The sequence below is a fragment of the Pinus tabuliformis genome, chromosome 2_1, assembly GCF_031772625.1.
Source record: "Pinus tabuliformis cultivar Carrire ecotype Pingquan chromosome 2_1, CPIR1, whole genome shotgun sequence".
Taxonomy (NCBI): Eukaryota; Viridiplantae; Streptophyta; class Pinopsida; order Pinales; family Pinaceae; genus Pinus; species Pinus tabuliformis.
In genome coordinates this window covers 35,078,438-35,096,255 of record NC_142299.1, presented here as the reverse complement: position 1 = coordinate 35,096,255, position 17,818 = coordinate 35,078,438, and the positions used below count along the sequence as shown (strand labels likewise).

General features: G+C 38.1%; 1 protein-coding gene across 2 annotated transcripts in view; it reads right to left on the bottom strand.

The window, feature by feature from the left end:
- Positions 1-17,818, bottom strand: part of LOC149198647 (uncharacterized) — a 313,246-nt gene that overhangs the window by 250,746 nt on the left and 44,682 nt on the right. For both annotated transcript variants that reach the window (XM_089402093.1, XM_089402094.1), the window contains exon 3: positions 15,875-15,961. In XM_089402093.1, the coding sequence (XP_089258219.1) occupies positions 15,875-15,961 (87 nt within the window). The remainder of the gene's footprint in view (positions 1-15,874; positions 15,962-17,818) is intronic.

Sequence of the window (17,818 nt, the reverse complement as noted above, 5' to 3'; positions counted from 1 at the left end):
AAAGTTTAGCAAGATAAATATACACCACCACATACCTGATCGATGTCATCACCAATGACGTTGAACGATTTTAATAAAAATTTGATAAATCTTGAGAATAAGGTCACAAGACATTCTAATGAAATCAAGAAGCTTCGAGACACAACAAAGAGAATAGAGAATAACTTGAGTAGAAGAATCATAACGAATTTAAAAAGGATAGTGCAATCCTTTCAAATAAGGTGGATCGAAATCATTATTCAACGTCAATAGCTCATAATCAAGCAATGGCGATGTTGACCTGTATTTGTGACAAGTTTAAAATTACCCCTAATCAGATACCCAAGAATAACGAAGCTACTCAACATCCAAATTCTTTCGATACGTCAAACTCATCAAACTCACATCAGAACCCTGAGTCTCCAAAGGAATCTTCCATGCCCAATCAACAAAATAGTAACACGAATTTTAAAAATATGCAGCTCTGGAATCAATACTCAAATATGCAGTTCTCGAATCAATACCCTTTCTTCACTCCACCAATTGCTACATATCAACGAAGAGCAAAACTTGAGCTCTCCAAATTTGATGGTAACGAGAAATGCAGTGTTGCGTGGTTCAATAAAGCAGAATAATATTTCGAGATTTATGGTATTGACAACGATGATGAAAAGAGCAAGCATGCATCCATGCAAATGGATGGCGAAGCATATAATTGGTATATGTAGTGGAAAAAGATGACACCTGCTATCAGTTGGAAGAAATTCCAAAATACATTCTTTAAGAGGTTCCAAGCTGTCAAGGAAGAAGACTTCTTCTCAGCGTCACCAAACTTCAATAAAAAGGAGATGTGGACAAATACACTAGAGAATGGGAAACTCTAGCTACACGAGTACCTGGATTAAAAGAAACTCGTCTCATTCAATCATACATCACAAGACTTAAGGCCCATCTCCAGGCTGAGCTTGAGCTTCATGACATCACTTATATAGAAGAAGCAAGACAAAAAGCAAAAAGCTGTTGAAAAGAAGCACGAAAGATGCAGTGGCCAAAAGTTGAAAGAGTATATTCGAGGCGAAAATTTCCCCAAACTGCGAACACAGATGATAAAAAATATGTTCCACCACATCTTCGTGAAGGAGGAAAAACTAATTTGGAAATAAAAAGAATGAAAGAAGGTAAGTGCAAACATTGTGGCGAAAAATGGGACCCTATACATAGATGTGCTAAGGAAAAAGAAACCAAGAACCTGTATACAAGTGGAGCAACCAATGATTCAGACAATGAAGAATTAGACGTAGAAGAAATTGAAGATTCTCCATAATATTCTCCAAAACCTGATAACGAAAATATTCTGCAAGTGTCAATATCGGCCATGACAGGGATATCACGGCCCCAGACATTAAAGTTAAAAGGACATCAAAAACAGCAACGTAATGGTTCTGATCGATACTGGTAGCACCCACAACTTTTAGGACTCAACTATGGCGAAAAGGCTCAACATCTTCACATTTCCCATGCCCAACATGAAAGTTATGGTACCTGACAGTAAGAAAATTGAAAAAGTAGGGAAATGCCATAAAGTCAAATTACAGATTCGAGACTATAATCTAGAATCTTCGTTCTACACTGTACCATTAGGAGCAGTAGATGTGGTAGATGTGGTCCTAGTTATCAAATGGCTACAAACCCTAGGCACTTACTTTGCCAAACATCAAAAGCAATTTATAAAATTCAAATGCGAGGGGCAGAAATACAAGTTATTTGGGTTCCAACCTCCTCAGAATCAAATTGTATCATCATCCCAGATGATGAAGCTAATCCGGAAAGGAGCACCAACATATGTAGTGCAGTGTCATCAGATGGAGATGTTGGCTTCAAGATTAGTGAGCGAAAAACCACCTAAAGTTCAAATATTGATTCAAAAACACAAAAAGGTGTTCCAAGATATTCCTATGAAGATGTCGCCTGAAAGACAAATTGAGCGAAGTCAAATCAAGGTCAAACCCTGTCAATATCAAGCCGTATAGGTATCCACATCATCAAAAAATTGAAATCGAAAGATTAGTCCAAGATATTTTGAAGTGTGGAATCATCTCAAAAAGTAGAAGCCCTTATGCTGCTCCAGTGGTTTTAGTCCGAAAGAAGGATGGATCCTTTAGACTATGTGTAGATTATCGAGGACTGAACAAGGTAACGATTAAGAATAAGTTTTTGATTCCCTTTATAGATGAAATGCTAGATGAACTTCATGGAGCCCAATACTTTTCAAAATTGGACTTGAGATCGAGATACTACCAGATTAGAATAAGGCTAGAGGACATAGCAAAAACTGCTTTTCGAACACATGAAGGTCATTATGAATTTAAGGTAATGCCCTTCGGATTAACTAATGCTCTGACAACCTTCCAAGCCACCATGAATGAGGTATTTCGTCCGTATCTAAGGAAGTTTGTGTTAGTGTTCTTTGACGATATTCTAATCTATAGTAAAACATGGAAAGAGCATCTACAACATCTGGAGCAAGTTCTCACCATATTAGAAGAACATCAGTTCTATGAAAAGATGTCCAAGTTCACCTTCGGAAAAGAAGAAGTAGAGTACCTCGGACACATAATATCCAAGGAAGGAATAAAAGTAGATCCTAATAAGATCAAAGCTATAAAAGAATGGCCCGAACCAGTTAGCATCTCCAAGTTAAAAGGATTCTTAGGGTTCACTGGGTACTATCAAAGGTTTATTAAAAACCATGCCCATGTAATCGCACCCTTCAACAACCTTCTAAAGAAAAACTCATTTCGATAGAATGATGAAGCAGAAAAATGTTTTGAAGGCTTGAAGGGAATTATGTCTAATGCACCTGTATTGGCGACTCTAGACTTTTCAAAGTCGTTTTTAATTGAATGTGACGCTTCAGGATTTGGCATAGGAGCAGTATTAATGCAAGATGGTCACCCAATCGCGTTTGAAAGCAAGAAACTCAATAGGAAAGAATGTCTCAAGTCTACATATAACAAGGAAATGCTTGCCATTATGCACGCATTAGCTAAGTGGAGACAATGTCTCTTGGGAAGTAAGTTCTTAATACAAACAGACCATAATAGTTTTCAACACCTCCTCTGGCAGAAAATGATATCTACATAACAACAAAAGTGGATCGATAAAATTGTCGCTTTCAACATGGATATATTAAATAAGAAATGGAAGGACAACGTAGTCGCTGATTTTGTCTAGAAAAGACGAGGAATCGTCATTACTAACAATTTCAGCTACTATCCCAGAATGGCTTAATGAAATTCGAAGTGAGTATGCAAAAGATCCAGAAACAAGTGTTATAATCAATAAACCTCCTCAGAATTCAAGATTTGAAGGGAAAAATGATATTTTGAGGTACAAGGGGAGAATTTACCTAAGTCCAAATTCTAAATTTAAAACCAAAGTTCTCAAAGAGTTCCATGACTCACTATCAATCAGACATGTAGGGTTTTTTAAAACCTACTATAACGCACGTCAGTGTTTTTTCTGGATAAATGACATTCAAAAATATGTAGCAAAACGTGATCAATGCCAAAGGAACAAAAGTGAAAATGTTAAGACCCCTGGCCTACTCCATCCCTTGAATATTCCTAATCAAAAGTGGGAAGAAGTATCAATAGATTTTATTGAGGGATTACCCATGTCAGACAGAAAGGACAAATTCTCGTAGTAACCGATACACTAACAAAATATGCACACTTCATAGGGATGAAGAAATCAAATTCAACAAAAGAGATTGCTGAGATATTTGTAAAAATGTCTACAAATTACATGGTTTTCCCAAAGTCATTGTCACTGATAGAGATGCCAAATTTAAAGGAAATATCTGGAAGGAACTCTTCAAACATGTTGGGACGTACCTCAACATGAGTTCAGTGTATCATCCTCAAACACACAAACAAACTGAGACCGTCAATAAATTCTCAAATGCTTACCTTCATTGTTATAAAACAGACAAGCAAAATAAGTGGGCTCGGTGGTTAAACCTCGCTGAGTGGTGTACAATCCAACATATCACACTTCCACAAAAATGACCCCATTTCAAGCTTTGTATGGATATGAACCTCCTAAATGGAAGGACTTGGCCATTTCCAAGACAAAAGTTCCAACTGTTAAAGAGCAGTTAGAAGAAACCCAAAAAGTCTTTCAACATTAAAAAAAATATAAGCATTGCAAAAAATTGCATGAAGCAACAAGCCAACCAACACAGAACCGAGAGAGAATTTGAAGTTTGAGAACGGGTATTTGTTAAACTTCAACCTTACAAGTAATTATGCCTAAAGCAAAAAGGAAAAAAACAAAATTGGAGCCAAAGTTTTATGGACCATATCAAATTAACAAAAACATCAATGAAGTAGCATACAACTTAAGCCTTCCGGATAATAGTCAAGTTCACAATGTTTTCCATGTATCTTGTCTTAAAAAAGCATTGGGCAAACACCAATCAACACAGACAACAATTCCTATGGCAAGTTCATCTTCGAACCAAAAGCAATTGTTACCACTAGGCAAAGGAAGTTATGATCTCAAGTAATTAAAGAATACCTTATCAAGTGGAAGAACCTATCAAAAGAAGAAGCTTCTTGGGAGATTGAAGCATTTCGTCAACAGCACCCATCGTTACGTATGCTTTGAGGACAAAGCATTCTTTTGAGAAGAAGGCAATGTTATGAATAAATTTATCCTACTAATTAATTAACTCCATTTTTAGACTAAGGGGCACGATCAAAGATCATGCCCCCTCATGTAATGGCTCTTGGGCTATATTTAAGCCTGAGCCCTCATTCATTGTAATCATCCTTCATTCATTAAATAAAAATATATATGTATCTTTGTTTATCACTGAGCCTGTGTGTTCTATCCCTGCACACATCATGATGCTAAATGCTAAACTCAGCTAAACATGTAACCATCTCCCTTACCATCCAGAATGCTTCATGGTGTAAGTGGGCCATCCTCCTATGCCAAATCTTGCACAACTCATTGTTGTTGGTCTGCACCACCAAGGCCCTAGTAGGTTGAAACATAAACCTATAGATTCTCCCACTATGAACTCCAATAACTCTAGCAATCCTCTGGGATATATCAGCACCTGTCCTCCTCAAAACACCACCTCATACCACCTGTCCTCCTCAAAACACCACCTCATACCACCTATCCTCAATACTAGAGATTGAAATCAAGTTCTTCTTCAGTGCTGGAACATAAAGAACATATGTCACTTGCAGAGGAGGTAATGAATCCCTCTGAAATGATATTGTCCCCACAACTTTTGCTCTGACCTTGGAGTTATCCCCAAGCATAATCTCCAAGTCAATATCATCTTTTGTGAGACTTGTGAAGTGCTCTCTCACTCTAGTCATATGGCAAGATGCTCCACTATGTACAAACCACACATCAAAAGGTGTGACACGAGTGGCTAGACTCACCACTTTGTGTCAAATCCGGAAGTGAACTCTTCCACCTCTGTTGAAGCTGCAACTACCTGCTTTTCCTGAAGCTGGGGTTGAAGATCCATTTTGAGGTGACAACCGATTTATCACTAGGTCTAGGAACAATTCCCCAAACCCCATTCTTCATAATGGATTGATATTCTTCTTGCATTGCCTTCTTCCATTCTTCTTGATGAGCAGCTTCTTCAAATGTAGTTGGTTTAGCTTCTATCAATTTTGTCATATATGTTGCATATCCTAAATATCTCTTTGGTCTTTTGCTTTCTCTAAAAGTTCCTTTGGTAGCTCCATGTCCTTCGGCATCTTCAAGTGTAGCTTTTATCCAATTTGGCCTCTTTCGTGTTTTGGAAATAATTACAGGTTGAATAGGCTCACTTGGTCCTCCTTCTTCTTCTTGGTTTGTAGTAGTCTTATCATGATGTTCTTCTTCTTCAAATGGTGGTATATCTTCGTCATCGGAATTGATTGGAATATCCTTGGATCTTTTGTAGGCATGATTTTCATTGAATATAACATACTTGCTCACTTCAATTTGTCTTCCTTCCTTGATGTAGATTCTATATGCTTTAGAAGAAAGACTGTAGCCAATGAAGATCCCTTTTATGCTTGTAGAATCTAATTTCTTTCGCTTGTCTTTTGGAACATGGATGTATGCGGGACACCCAAAGATTCGGAGATGGTCCACACATCGCTTCTTCCTTGTGAATGCTTCTTTCGGTGTCGTATTATCAAGGATTCTATGAGGACTTCAATTTTGTACATATATTGTTGTCATGGTTGCTTCTCCCCACAAAAAATTTGGTAGATCTTGATCAAATATCATAGTTTGAATACATTCTTCAATTGTTCTATTTTTCCTTTCTACAACTCCATTCTGCTCGGGATTGTAGGGAACAATGAGCTCCCTCTTAATGCCTGCTTCTTTACAATATGCAATTAGTTCTTTTGAAGTGTATTCCCCACCATTGTCGGATCTCAAAGTCTTTATCTTTCTTTCGGTTAAGGTCTCCACTTCAAATCTAAATTCCTTGAACTTTTCAAATATTTCGTCCTTTGTCTTGAGAAGGTAGAGTTGTGTCTTTCTAGAATGATCATCAATGAAGGTCACATAATAAATATGGCCTCCAAGTGATTTGTTAGATATTGGCCCACACACATCGAAATCAATGAGGTCTAATATTTCCTTAGACCTTGTATCACTACTTGTAAAAGGTTTCCTTGTATTCTTTCCCAAAGCACATCCCTTACATACTCCTTCACGATCTTCCTTGATGTTGGGGATGCCCTTTATCTTGTAATGAATATGCCCATATCTTTTATGCCATAGTTCTATAGGGTTGATCTCCATGTGAATTAGGGCTTGAGGAGATGGTTTTATAACTCTATATACCCTTCCTTCACAAACTCCAATAACTTTTGCCTTTTCAATACTTGAATCTTTTCCCAAAACTTTGCCATCTACAAAGGGAACCCTATCTCTTTATCTTCTAAACAAGAAATTGTAAGTAAATTCTTTTTCAAACCTGGGACACAGAGTATATTGTTGAGGTGTAGCTTTGCTTCACTTTCCATCTTCAATATGTAGATCCAAGGCCCCTGACTACATAATTGTTGTTGTCTCCTGGTTCCACTGCATGAGATGATGGTTCCTTTGATTGAATATGAAGTTGTCCAGTTTCTCCCATGATATGTCTTGATGCTCCACTATCAATGATCCATGCATTGTCATCATCAAGAGTACCAATAAGTGCAGCGAGGAATCCTTAGCTCCTGACTTTGTTAGATAGGTTGTAGATGATTCTCCCAATCCAGCTTCCTGCAATTCTTATGATATTGAATCTTGTCTTCAAGTAACTTGTCATAGAGGGAGAAACCTTTTCTTCCAAGCCAACAAAGTGATCTCGAACTTTCTTCGACCTTAGCTCTGAAACCATGTTGAGAAATCAAGGCTAGTAGAATTTAGGGTTTGATTCCTCTTTCTTGATAATAACTTGTGAATTTTGTTGGCTTTCTTTCCTTCTTAATTAGTTTATCTTTTATCAAGCAATTACCAAATTATGTGTGTATGAAGATCACAAAAACAAGAGCCAGAAGATGTAGGCACTCAGCCAGGGCAAGACCCCTATAAGGGGAAAACCCAATCAAGAACTCTTCCTTCAGTAGATTCAAATCAAGATGAGACACTTCCAGACTTTTTAGACCTAGACAAAGACCTCCTCCAACCACCAAGTCAGCACTTCCTTCCTGCAATGTTCTTCTCAAAGTCTCCAAGTACCAGCTTCACTGGAGCAGCTTCACCCCAAAGTTCCAGCTCCCCCAACTTCAAGTTTTCGGCCCCCAGCTTCAGGATTTTGGACCTACAGTAGAGACAAAATTTTGGCCCTGCAATTTTCCTAGAAACTTTGCACGTGTGACAAATAGATAGCCCAAAAACTCAATTTAGATCTTTCTGGCAAACTTCTTCCTCTTCAAGCTATTTCGCACTCTTTTTCTACCTCTCTTGCTTGTAGATCGAACTTGTTGAGTGAATGTGACAAATAGGTCGAAGTGCCTCTTCTTATATAGCCTTTCTGTTGAATCGAATTTCCCTAATGTAGGGTAACTTCATGGGGACAGGGCCGACTTGGTGTGGAGGTGCCAAATTACCTTTTCAACTCAAAAATAATTCTTTTTACATGATATAAAAGCCCAAGAAGGATTTAATAAAAATGACAATGACCCTAATGACTCAATACAAAACCTAGAAGCCTAAAATAGAGGCTTTGTAATAGAAAACTTTGACCCAAGCATGAAACCCATGCTTCAATAAGTCATTTTCTTTAATAATAAAAAATTGTGTTTGATAAGTACAATTATGAAAACCGAAGCTAGTTACATTCTTCAACAATCTCCAACAAAAACAAAGAAATTTCTCATTTAAAAGACCATTGTTGGAAACTACTTACACAAGTCAAGGAGTGTAAAGCAATGAAACACAGATTAGAACAAGAAAATGAAGCTCTCGAGAAGAAACTCAATGGAAGTTCACCAGAAATTGAAGAAAAAGGAACGAATACCAACCCATTATATATCACAACTCAAGAAGATGACAAACCAGTTTAACTAAAAACATATTCAAATATTGCAGCTGAAATAACAGAGATTTCAAGTGAAGATTCAACGATTAACCAGGCGACTTCTATACCAAAAGAAAATCAGATACCTCAAGTAAACTAAGAAAATGCCACAAACAAGTTAAGGGGAAATAAAATCACAAGAACTCCTTATCGACACACAAATTATAAAAGGAGACATCTCAACCAGTCTGCAAATCCATATCACTTAGACCTGAAACAAGTGACTTACACTCCAAATAATATCGATGTCACCATAATCTAGTCTTGTGATAACAATTCATCTCAAGTTTCCAGTAACTGCAAGACTCCACAGAAGATTGATTTAGCATGGTCAGATCCCTTCTCAATTCAACAATTTTGTTTATCACTCAGAGTATCCTATCACCTTATATCATCGAAGATGACAACACGAAGAATTCTGGAAGATGTGAAGAGATTATAGGACAAAGAAACAGATGGCACGCCTTATCAACAATAAGCTTTGAAGACAAAGCCTTTTTGAAGAGGAAAGCAATGTTATGAATATAATAATATAAATAATAATCATGATTAATTAAATAGTAATTAGTTATTGAACAGATATGTCCCAAAGGACATGACTATTCATGAAGGGGCACCTTGCCTAGTATATAAGCAGGGCCCTCAGTTGTAATCATATCATCTCATATCTCTTGTACATTCAAACATTTCTATATAGATATTGCTTGTCTTATAATGGATACTTACATATCCCAAATATTTTGAATATTTCGATGCATATACAAACCCTATTCATTACAAGATCCAAGTTCCTTCAAATCCAAACCAAGCAATCCAGCACAATCAGAAGGATGTGAAAGCAATGGGTATAATAGTGGATGGTGTGATGGATCATATAATTCATCACATAACAGGGAATGACACAGCACATCAAATGTGGGTAGCCCTAACCATTCTTTATCAAAGCATAAACGAAAACAGGAAGATGGTGCAATGAGAAACATTAAACAGCGTCAAGATGAACAAATTAGAGATTGTAACATCTTACCTCACAAGGATCCAACAGACTAGTGATGAACTTTTAGTTGTGCGATAAGTTGTGAACAATTTGAAGCTAGTAAAAGTGGCTCAGAAAGGATGCGCCAAGCATTGGACCACCTTGTGGATTGGATCCTAGCTGGGTGACAACTTTCTTATTGGAGCCGATTGTGGGATAATTTCATCTAGAAGGAAATCTAGGAGAATTCATTAACCGTACGACAACAAAGGAATGGTGAGGAGGAAGATGAGCTTGCTCTTGCTGCACAGGGAAAAAGGGCAAAGGTAAGGCCAAGCAAAACCAAAGTGGAGGTGGGTCTTCACAAGGTAAAAAGGAGAAGAACATGAGCAAATTCATATGCTTTGCATGTCCAAATAAGAAGAAGGGCAAGGGAGAGACAGGCATTACACAAATGGACAAATTGGATGAAAATTTTGAGAGCTTAGCCTTGGTGTCATGCCTTTCTGGAAACGCCACGAGAGGTGTCTAGTTTGTGGATAGTGGATCATCTCATCACAAAATGATATCTTGAGACAATTTCACCAACGTGACCAACGAGCCTAGAGATATACATGTAGAGCTTGGTGATAATGCCAAGTATGCAGAAGATGGTCCAATGAGAAACATTAAACAGCATCAAGATGAACAAATCAGAGATTCTAACATCTTACCTCACAAGGATCCAGCAGACTACTGATGAACTTTTAATTGTGGGATAAGTTGTGAACAATTTGAAGCTAGTAAAAGTGGCTCAGAAAGGATGAGCCAAGCATTGGACCACCTTGTGGATTGGATCCTAGCTGGGTGACAACTTTCTTATTGGAGCCGATTGTGGGATAATTTCATCTAGAAGGAAATCTAGGAGAATTCATTAACTGTATGACAACAAAGGAATGGTGAGGAGGAAGATGAGCTTGCTCTTGCTGCACAAGAAAAAAGGGCAAAGGTAAGGCCAAGCAAAACCAAAGTGGAGGTGGATCTTCACAAGGCAAAAAGGGGAAGTACATGAGCAAATTCATATGCTTTGCATGTCCAAATAAGAAGAAGGGCAAGGGAAACACGGTCATTGCACAAATGGACGAACTGGATGAAAAGTTTGAGAACTTAGCCCTGGTGTCATGCCTTTCTAGAAACGTCGTGTTTGGTGTCGGGTTTGTGGATAGTGGATCATCTCATCACAAGATGATATCTTGAGACAATTTCACCAACATGACCAAGGAGCCTAGAGATATACATGTAGAGCTTGGTGATAATGCCAAGTATGCAGTAGAGGCCATTGGTACCATTGAGTTTTAGATGGACTTAGGAGGTATCATGGAGGTGAATGAAGTGTTGTTTATATCGAGTTGGAGAAAAATCTCCTACCAATTTCAGCCATGGAGTATAGAGGACTAGAGGTCAACAAGAGGCAAGTAACTGTAAGAATGGAGAAGAATCCCTATATGTTGAGAGGATAGCTAGAGAAGGCTCTCGTACATGAGAGTGATAGTCAGAGCAAGCTTTGGCATAGCAGGATAGGACACCTACACTACATGGTTCTTCCTATGTTACGGAGAAGCAGCTACAGGTTTTCAAGAAATCAAGGTGGAGCAAGAGGGAGTGCACAAGGGATGCACATTTGGCAAGCAGGCAGTGTTTTCTCACAGTGAGACCAGGTCCAAGGGAATATTGGACTTGGTAAATTCAAACATTTGTGGTTCTATGTCAGTGGAATCATACACAGTATCATTATACTTTGCGACATGCATAGAGGATTTTTCCAAGATGACTTGGATCTACTTCTTGAAAAGCAAAGTTGAGGTCTTCGATCAGTTTCACAAGTTTAAAAATCTTGTGGAGAACCAGACATGGACAAGTGGAGAACCATTGAACCAGAGATCAGATAATGGGGGCAAGTATACCTCCAAAGAGTTTCAAGATTTTTGCAAGGCAGCAGGGAGCAAGAAGGAGCTCACGATACCTTATAATCCTCAAGAGAATGGGATTTCCGAGAGGAAAAACAAGACCATAATGGAGGCAACAAGGGCAAAGATTTATGACCAGGAATTGACTATAGTTTTGTGGGCGCATACCTACAATTTAGTTCTGTATCTACATAGAACCAGTCCTCATAGAGTGTTAAAGGATATGACTCCTAAGGAGATGTTCACAGAAGTGAAGCCAGAGGTAAGTCATCTAGCATCTTTAGCAATGCAGTTTATGTTCACACTCCTATAGAGAAAAGGACTAAGTTGGAGCCCTTGTCAGAAAGGGGCATATTTGTGGGCTACAATGAGGTCTCAAAGACCTACTGAGTCTACATTCCAAGACAAAGGAAAGCTATCGTCAGTTAGGATGTCATATTTGAGGAGGGCAAGAACTTTAGGAGGTCTCGTGAGGGAGAGTCAACAGGTGTAGAGGATCAGGAGCAAGAAGCTTCTAAGGTTGAGTAGGGACACATCCTATAGATCTGGAGGAGGAATGAGATGTTCCTTTGAGCTCTACTAGGAGGAGGCCGAGATGGGCCGAACAAACCTTGAGGGATGCTGAGAAGCATGTGGAGGCTGCCAGAAGCACCATCAAACAAAGCAGACCATAAGCGATATTTTCTAGTTACATGGCCTTGTTGAGCAACATCAGTATGTCTGAGCCTTCTACTTTTGAGGAGGCTGCAGATTTGCAAGTCTGTAAGGATGCCATGGTGGAGGGTATAGCTCCATCATGAGGAATGATGTGTGGTACATGGTGGCGAGGCCAAAGGGAAAATCAGTGGTCACTTCTGGATGGAACTACAAGACCAGACATGCAGCTAATGAAAATGTCGAGAAGTACAAAGTGAGATTTGTGGCAAGAGAGTTCTCCTAGCAAGAGGGAGTGGACTATGAGGAGCAATGTTATCAAAACTGAATCAATGATCGAACCAAAAAACCTTGTGGACAAGGATTCGATCAGAATCGGACCGAAACTAGTAATATAACCAATCCAAAAAAACTGTGGACCAAAAACACATTTAATATTCAAATTTTAAAGAAAAACATATTTATACATGTGCAACCATATGAATCCAAACCATTTATATACAAATAAGAAAAAGTTCTCATTTATATAGCATGTAAGGGTGCACATAACCAAAATAGCATCGAGTGCAATCCATCTCTGAACAGAAAATACATCAATAAATAGGCTCTAGATGGCCTCTAGCATCCAAAATAATCAATCTACAACAAATGCCTACATATCATCAAAATCATTGCCTATATTGGGATCTTAGTCATCAGTATAACCCTATAAGCATTAAAATAAGATAGAAAAAACATAGCATGTCATGTCAAGATTTTGTTTGAGTGATGGGTACATTTTAAGTAGAGTAATGATAGAGGAGTTCGACAACCAATGCCACTAACTTCAGAGTACAGAGGGGTTGGTGCTCTTCATTAAATACTAGTTCCATACCCTCGTACATGGCAAAATCAAATAGAAACATTGCAATCCCCCCAATCTTAAAATCCTGAAAAACTGTTAAGTCTGCTGGATTTTGAGAGAAATCTAAAATTCTACTTTCCCCATTTGAAATCCAATGAGGTTGCAACCACTCTCAAACATCTTGAGTCATTTCATCGTAATGTTAAAAACTTAAGTAGAAGGATGAAAATGAAAGATAAAGAAGAATGTCACTTTTACTTTAAGAATTTAGCATTACCATGAATTGCATAGCAATACTAGGGCCATAGGCTTGAATATTAGGCTAGCCTAGGGGAGAATTAGAAGTGGACCAACCAACCGGGGTAAAAAAGGAACTAAAAAAAACGATTTTTTATGTTGGCCAACACAGGTACAGACTGCACAGAACTGGTCCTAAACCGGTAGGTTCAGTGAAATAGGCTAGTTCGGTACCGAACCAGCCGATTCCGTTACAAAATCAATATTCTGGTTTCGAAGCCCTAACCAGATCGTTTTGGGCCCAAATCGGTCGGACCAACCAGTTCTGGTTCAATTCTGATAACATTGATGAGGAGACATTCGCACTTATCACTGGTTCTGATCTGATTTTGATAACATTGATGAGGATACATTCACACCTGTTGCTAGATAAGCAGTCATGTCCATTGCTTCAGAGATGGGGTGGAGGATGCATTAAATAGATGTGAAGATTGATTTCCTCAATGGGTTGATTGAGGAGGAGGTGTGTATCGAGCATCCTCACGGCTTTATGGTGCATGGGAGAGAGTCTCATGTACGCAGGTTGAAGAAGGCCCTTTATGGGATAAAGCACGCTACACATGAATGGTACACCAGGATCAATAGATATCTTCTTGGTTTGGGCTTCACCAAGAATGACACAGACTCCAAATTGTACTATTTACTGGTCGAAGATGAGCCGCTCATCTTGGGACTTTACGTTGATGATCTTTTCTTGACGGGACCAAATAAGCTCATATGAATGCGCAAGGAGGATCTTGATTCAATGTTCAAGATGAAGGACATCGACTTAATGCATTACTTTTTGGGATTGGAGGTGTGACAACAACCAGGAGAGATTTTCCTAAGGGCGGGCAAGTACGCAGTTGAGATCGAGGGAGTTTAGGATGGAGGATTGTAGGCCTCATCTACACCGATGATCACTAACTTGAAGAAGTCAAGTGCTTCTGAGGGCGAGTTGGTGGATCCCATAGTGTATAGGCAACTAATAGGTTCCTTGATGTATCTGGTCAACACTAGATTGGATATCTATTTTGTTATTAACACACTCAAACAATTCATGGTGGAGCCAAGACAAGTTCATTGGGTGGCAGCAAAGCATGTGTTGAGGTACATGCAAGGTACAGTGGACATTGGGCTCAAATGTGTTCGAGTTGGAGTAGAGTTGCATGGGTACAAAGACTCTAACTGGGCAGGGAGGGTTGTGGAGGGAAAATCCACCTATGGATTTTGTTTTAGCTTGGGATCAGTCATGATCTCATTGTACAGCAAAAACAACAGTCATTGACACTTAGTTCAACAGGGGCAGAGTACATGGCAGTGAGTGTCTCGAGTTGTAAGGCAAAATCGCTTCGCAACATGCTTGCAAGATTATTTTGTTTGGAGATGGGACCAACAATGACTCATGGTGACAATCACAGTTGCATTAAGCTCTCTAAGAATCCTATGTTTCATGATTAGTCCAAGCATATTGAGATCAAATATCACTTCATCAGAGACAAAGTCCAAAGAGGTGTTGTGAGATTGTAGTACATTTCCATAGAGGAGCAGAAGGCAGATATTCTCACTAAGCCTCTAGTGAAAGGGAAATTTGTGAAGTACTGAGACAAGTAGGGGGCAGTGGAAAATCCCTTGCTAGGAGGGTGTGCCGAAGCTTGTGGCGGCTTTGGAAAGTCTTCTCCCTAGGCTTGGTGTCTTAGCATGTAGGAGATGATTTATTGCCTTTTTAGGTGCTTGCTTGATGGGGTAAGTGATTTACATCTTCTTTCCTAACTCTAAATAAAAGAAAAATACAAAAATTAAAGTCAAATAATTATTGTGTACTATTAAGTCAAATTCTAAGGACAAATAACGAAATTATTTGAGTGACTTATAAATGATCTCAATCGTTGATCCCCAACAACAACAAGAGAGAGAGGTAGCTATTACATTTTTGGGAAAGCAATTTTCCCAAGAATGGGAGAAGGATTTCTCCAGAGCGAGAGGCTCATCTAAACTAAGGAGAAAAAGGAAGATTGTAGGTTGATTTGAGAGCATTTCCACGAGACCAAATTGTTGGAGATTGCAGGGCAAAATTGCTGACACGAAAAGGAGGTTGAATTGTTGGAGAGGCCGATTCACTAGAGCCGAATTTCCTGAGGCACAGAGGTTGTTCAAGGGGAAGGTGAGAGGTTGGCCGAAATTCTCCAAGCCAAATTTCTTCAAAGGCTAACTAGGCTGAAATTCCTAACGCAGAAATCTTCCAGTGGGGCCCAATTACATCTTCTAGTCAATGCATATTTCCTTCTACTTTCTCTATGGGTCAAAACCATAATTTTCCTTAGATTAATTAATGGAGAATTGTTGTGGGTGTTTAACTGTTGTAATGTGTGATTGATCTCTCTGTTTTTTTTTTCTGCTGCATATAAATTTCTAGAATTTAAAATGAGGGATTTGATTTTTCAACAACTCAGAATTTATTTGTATAATAAAATAAATTTGTGGGAATAAATAATTGTTGCAAGAAAATAAATCTGCGCTGGTATTAGGAGATTTAACATATTTAATATGATAAAGATTGTAAAATCAACAACGTGTACCATGAAAACTATTACCTGAAAGCTCGCTTACTTTCTGCACCCTCTGGTGGCTCTTGTACAATGTAACATAGCATTTGTTGCATTTGTTCCTTGCCTCGAAGACTGCATGATAATGTAACAGAATATTAAGTGATTAATTTCAAGCAAATATAACAATCAATATTTTTTAGCTCTCAAAAGAAATAGTGTTGTCTTTATTGCTTATCAATTTGTGATCAAATTCATGTAACAGGAAACTTTGAAAAGAATGTCAGCGAAGAAAGATATGACAAAATTCACCATCAAGTTTGAGAAAATACACGATTCAAAATATTCCAAATTAAAAAATTATGCTTATAAACTAAAATGTATAAACTTGTGACAAGATTATAATTTATATTTATAACATTTTGTTTTAATTTTTATTTTCTCTCCTTTTTGGACTTAAATTTATTCACCAAATATAATCAAATTTATACATTGGATCATAATATATGTCGACTTTTGAATCCTTAACATTTAACGAACACAGTGACTAGAGCTTAAGTATACTCACAAAGGGGACCCCAAATTTTGCAGCATCTTGCTATCAGAAAACAAACAAAGGATGGCATTTACTATGGCATTCTCGGTTCTAGAAGCATGAGAGACTTTCCAAGAGTTAAAATTATTCCCAATGGATTCTGACAAGAAATCCTTGCCTGCTCTTTAGTCAAGACTCAAAACTTGGTGCTGTGCAAATGGAGAACTCAACTCACAAGTAATATTTTACCGCATGCAAGTAGGTCACAGATGAAACCTTTGCCCACAAAATAAGCAGATCAGACATAATTTGTTCATGCTGCATTTCCCTTCCAGGAAGCCATCAAGACTAGCATTGCAGTGGATATTTCGGTAAGTTTGATCTTGTATAGCCATATACTTGGGCAATACTTCAACAATCGATAAAACTGACAACAAAATGCATTATATGCAAACTGCATGCAAAGGATGACAAAATGTTGCTATACCAAGTAGTCCCAAGAACCAGGGCCTCCACCGGTCAGTAAGTTTCTTTTTCAGAAACTATGTAATCTGAGGATCAAAAAGCATATATAATAGAATCATAAACATAATAAAAATGAGAGTGATGGAAAAAGAGGATATAAAGGGAATAGAAACATATTGAGATTTAATAAAATTGAAATAATTTTCACTACCCTTTACATCTGCATTTGCCACTAAGCTTAGTTTTATTACATTTTGATATTATGTTGCCTGAATCGTCATGCTATAAGCATGTTTTGCTAATCTTCTAAGCATCATTCAAAAGGATATTACTAAGACTACAGTGCTTAAAAGTAAAATATAAAGGAACGCCTTATTGTGGTAGTACAATTCCCTAGTATGATATAAAGTGAACTCCATAATTATTATCACATTTATACTATCAATCTCCAGATCTTCCGTCGGGCTTACCTTCCACATATGCTTTCTCAGATCTTCCGTTGGGCTTACCTTCCACATATGCTTTCTCCTTGTTGATCAACAAAATTCAAAACTTCACATAACAAGAGCCTTACCTGCACAAGCCATTTGTCCAAAAAATGTGGAGTGGGCTACATTGAAAGATATGTCACATGCAAGTAAAAAAACTTACTTTTGCAAGATCAACACCTTCCCTTCCCTTAGGCCACCATTTTTAGTTTCTTACACTATCGAGTTGGAATGTTATTTTTTATGATTTTGACAGCACATACTCATTACTAAAAGCCTCGTCATCAAATGGAAATTATTCCTCTTCATAATCATCAGACAATAGGGTGTGACCAAGAGATTGTATTCTTCGATGCCAAAGCATCAACCCTTTCCTACTCCCTTTGTACATTACAGAATTTAGTGGCATCTTTACAGTTGCCTTTACAAGGATCAACACCACATTTTCCAATATGCACTAAATGTTCCCTAAACCTAGTATACATATTCTTGAATTTTTCTACA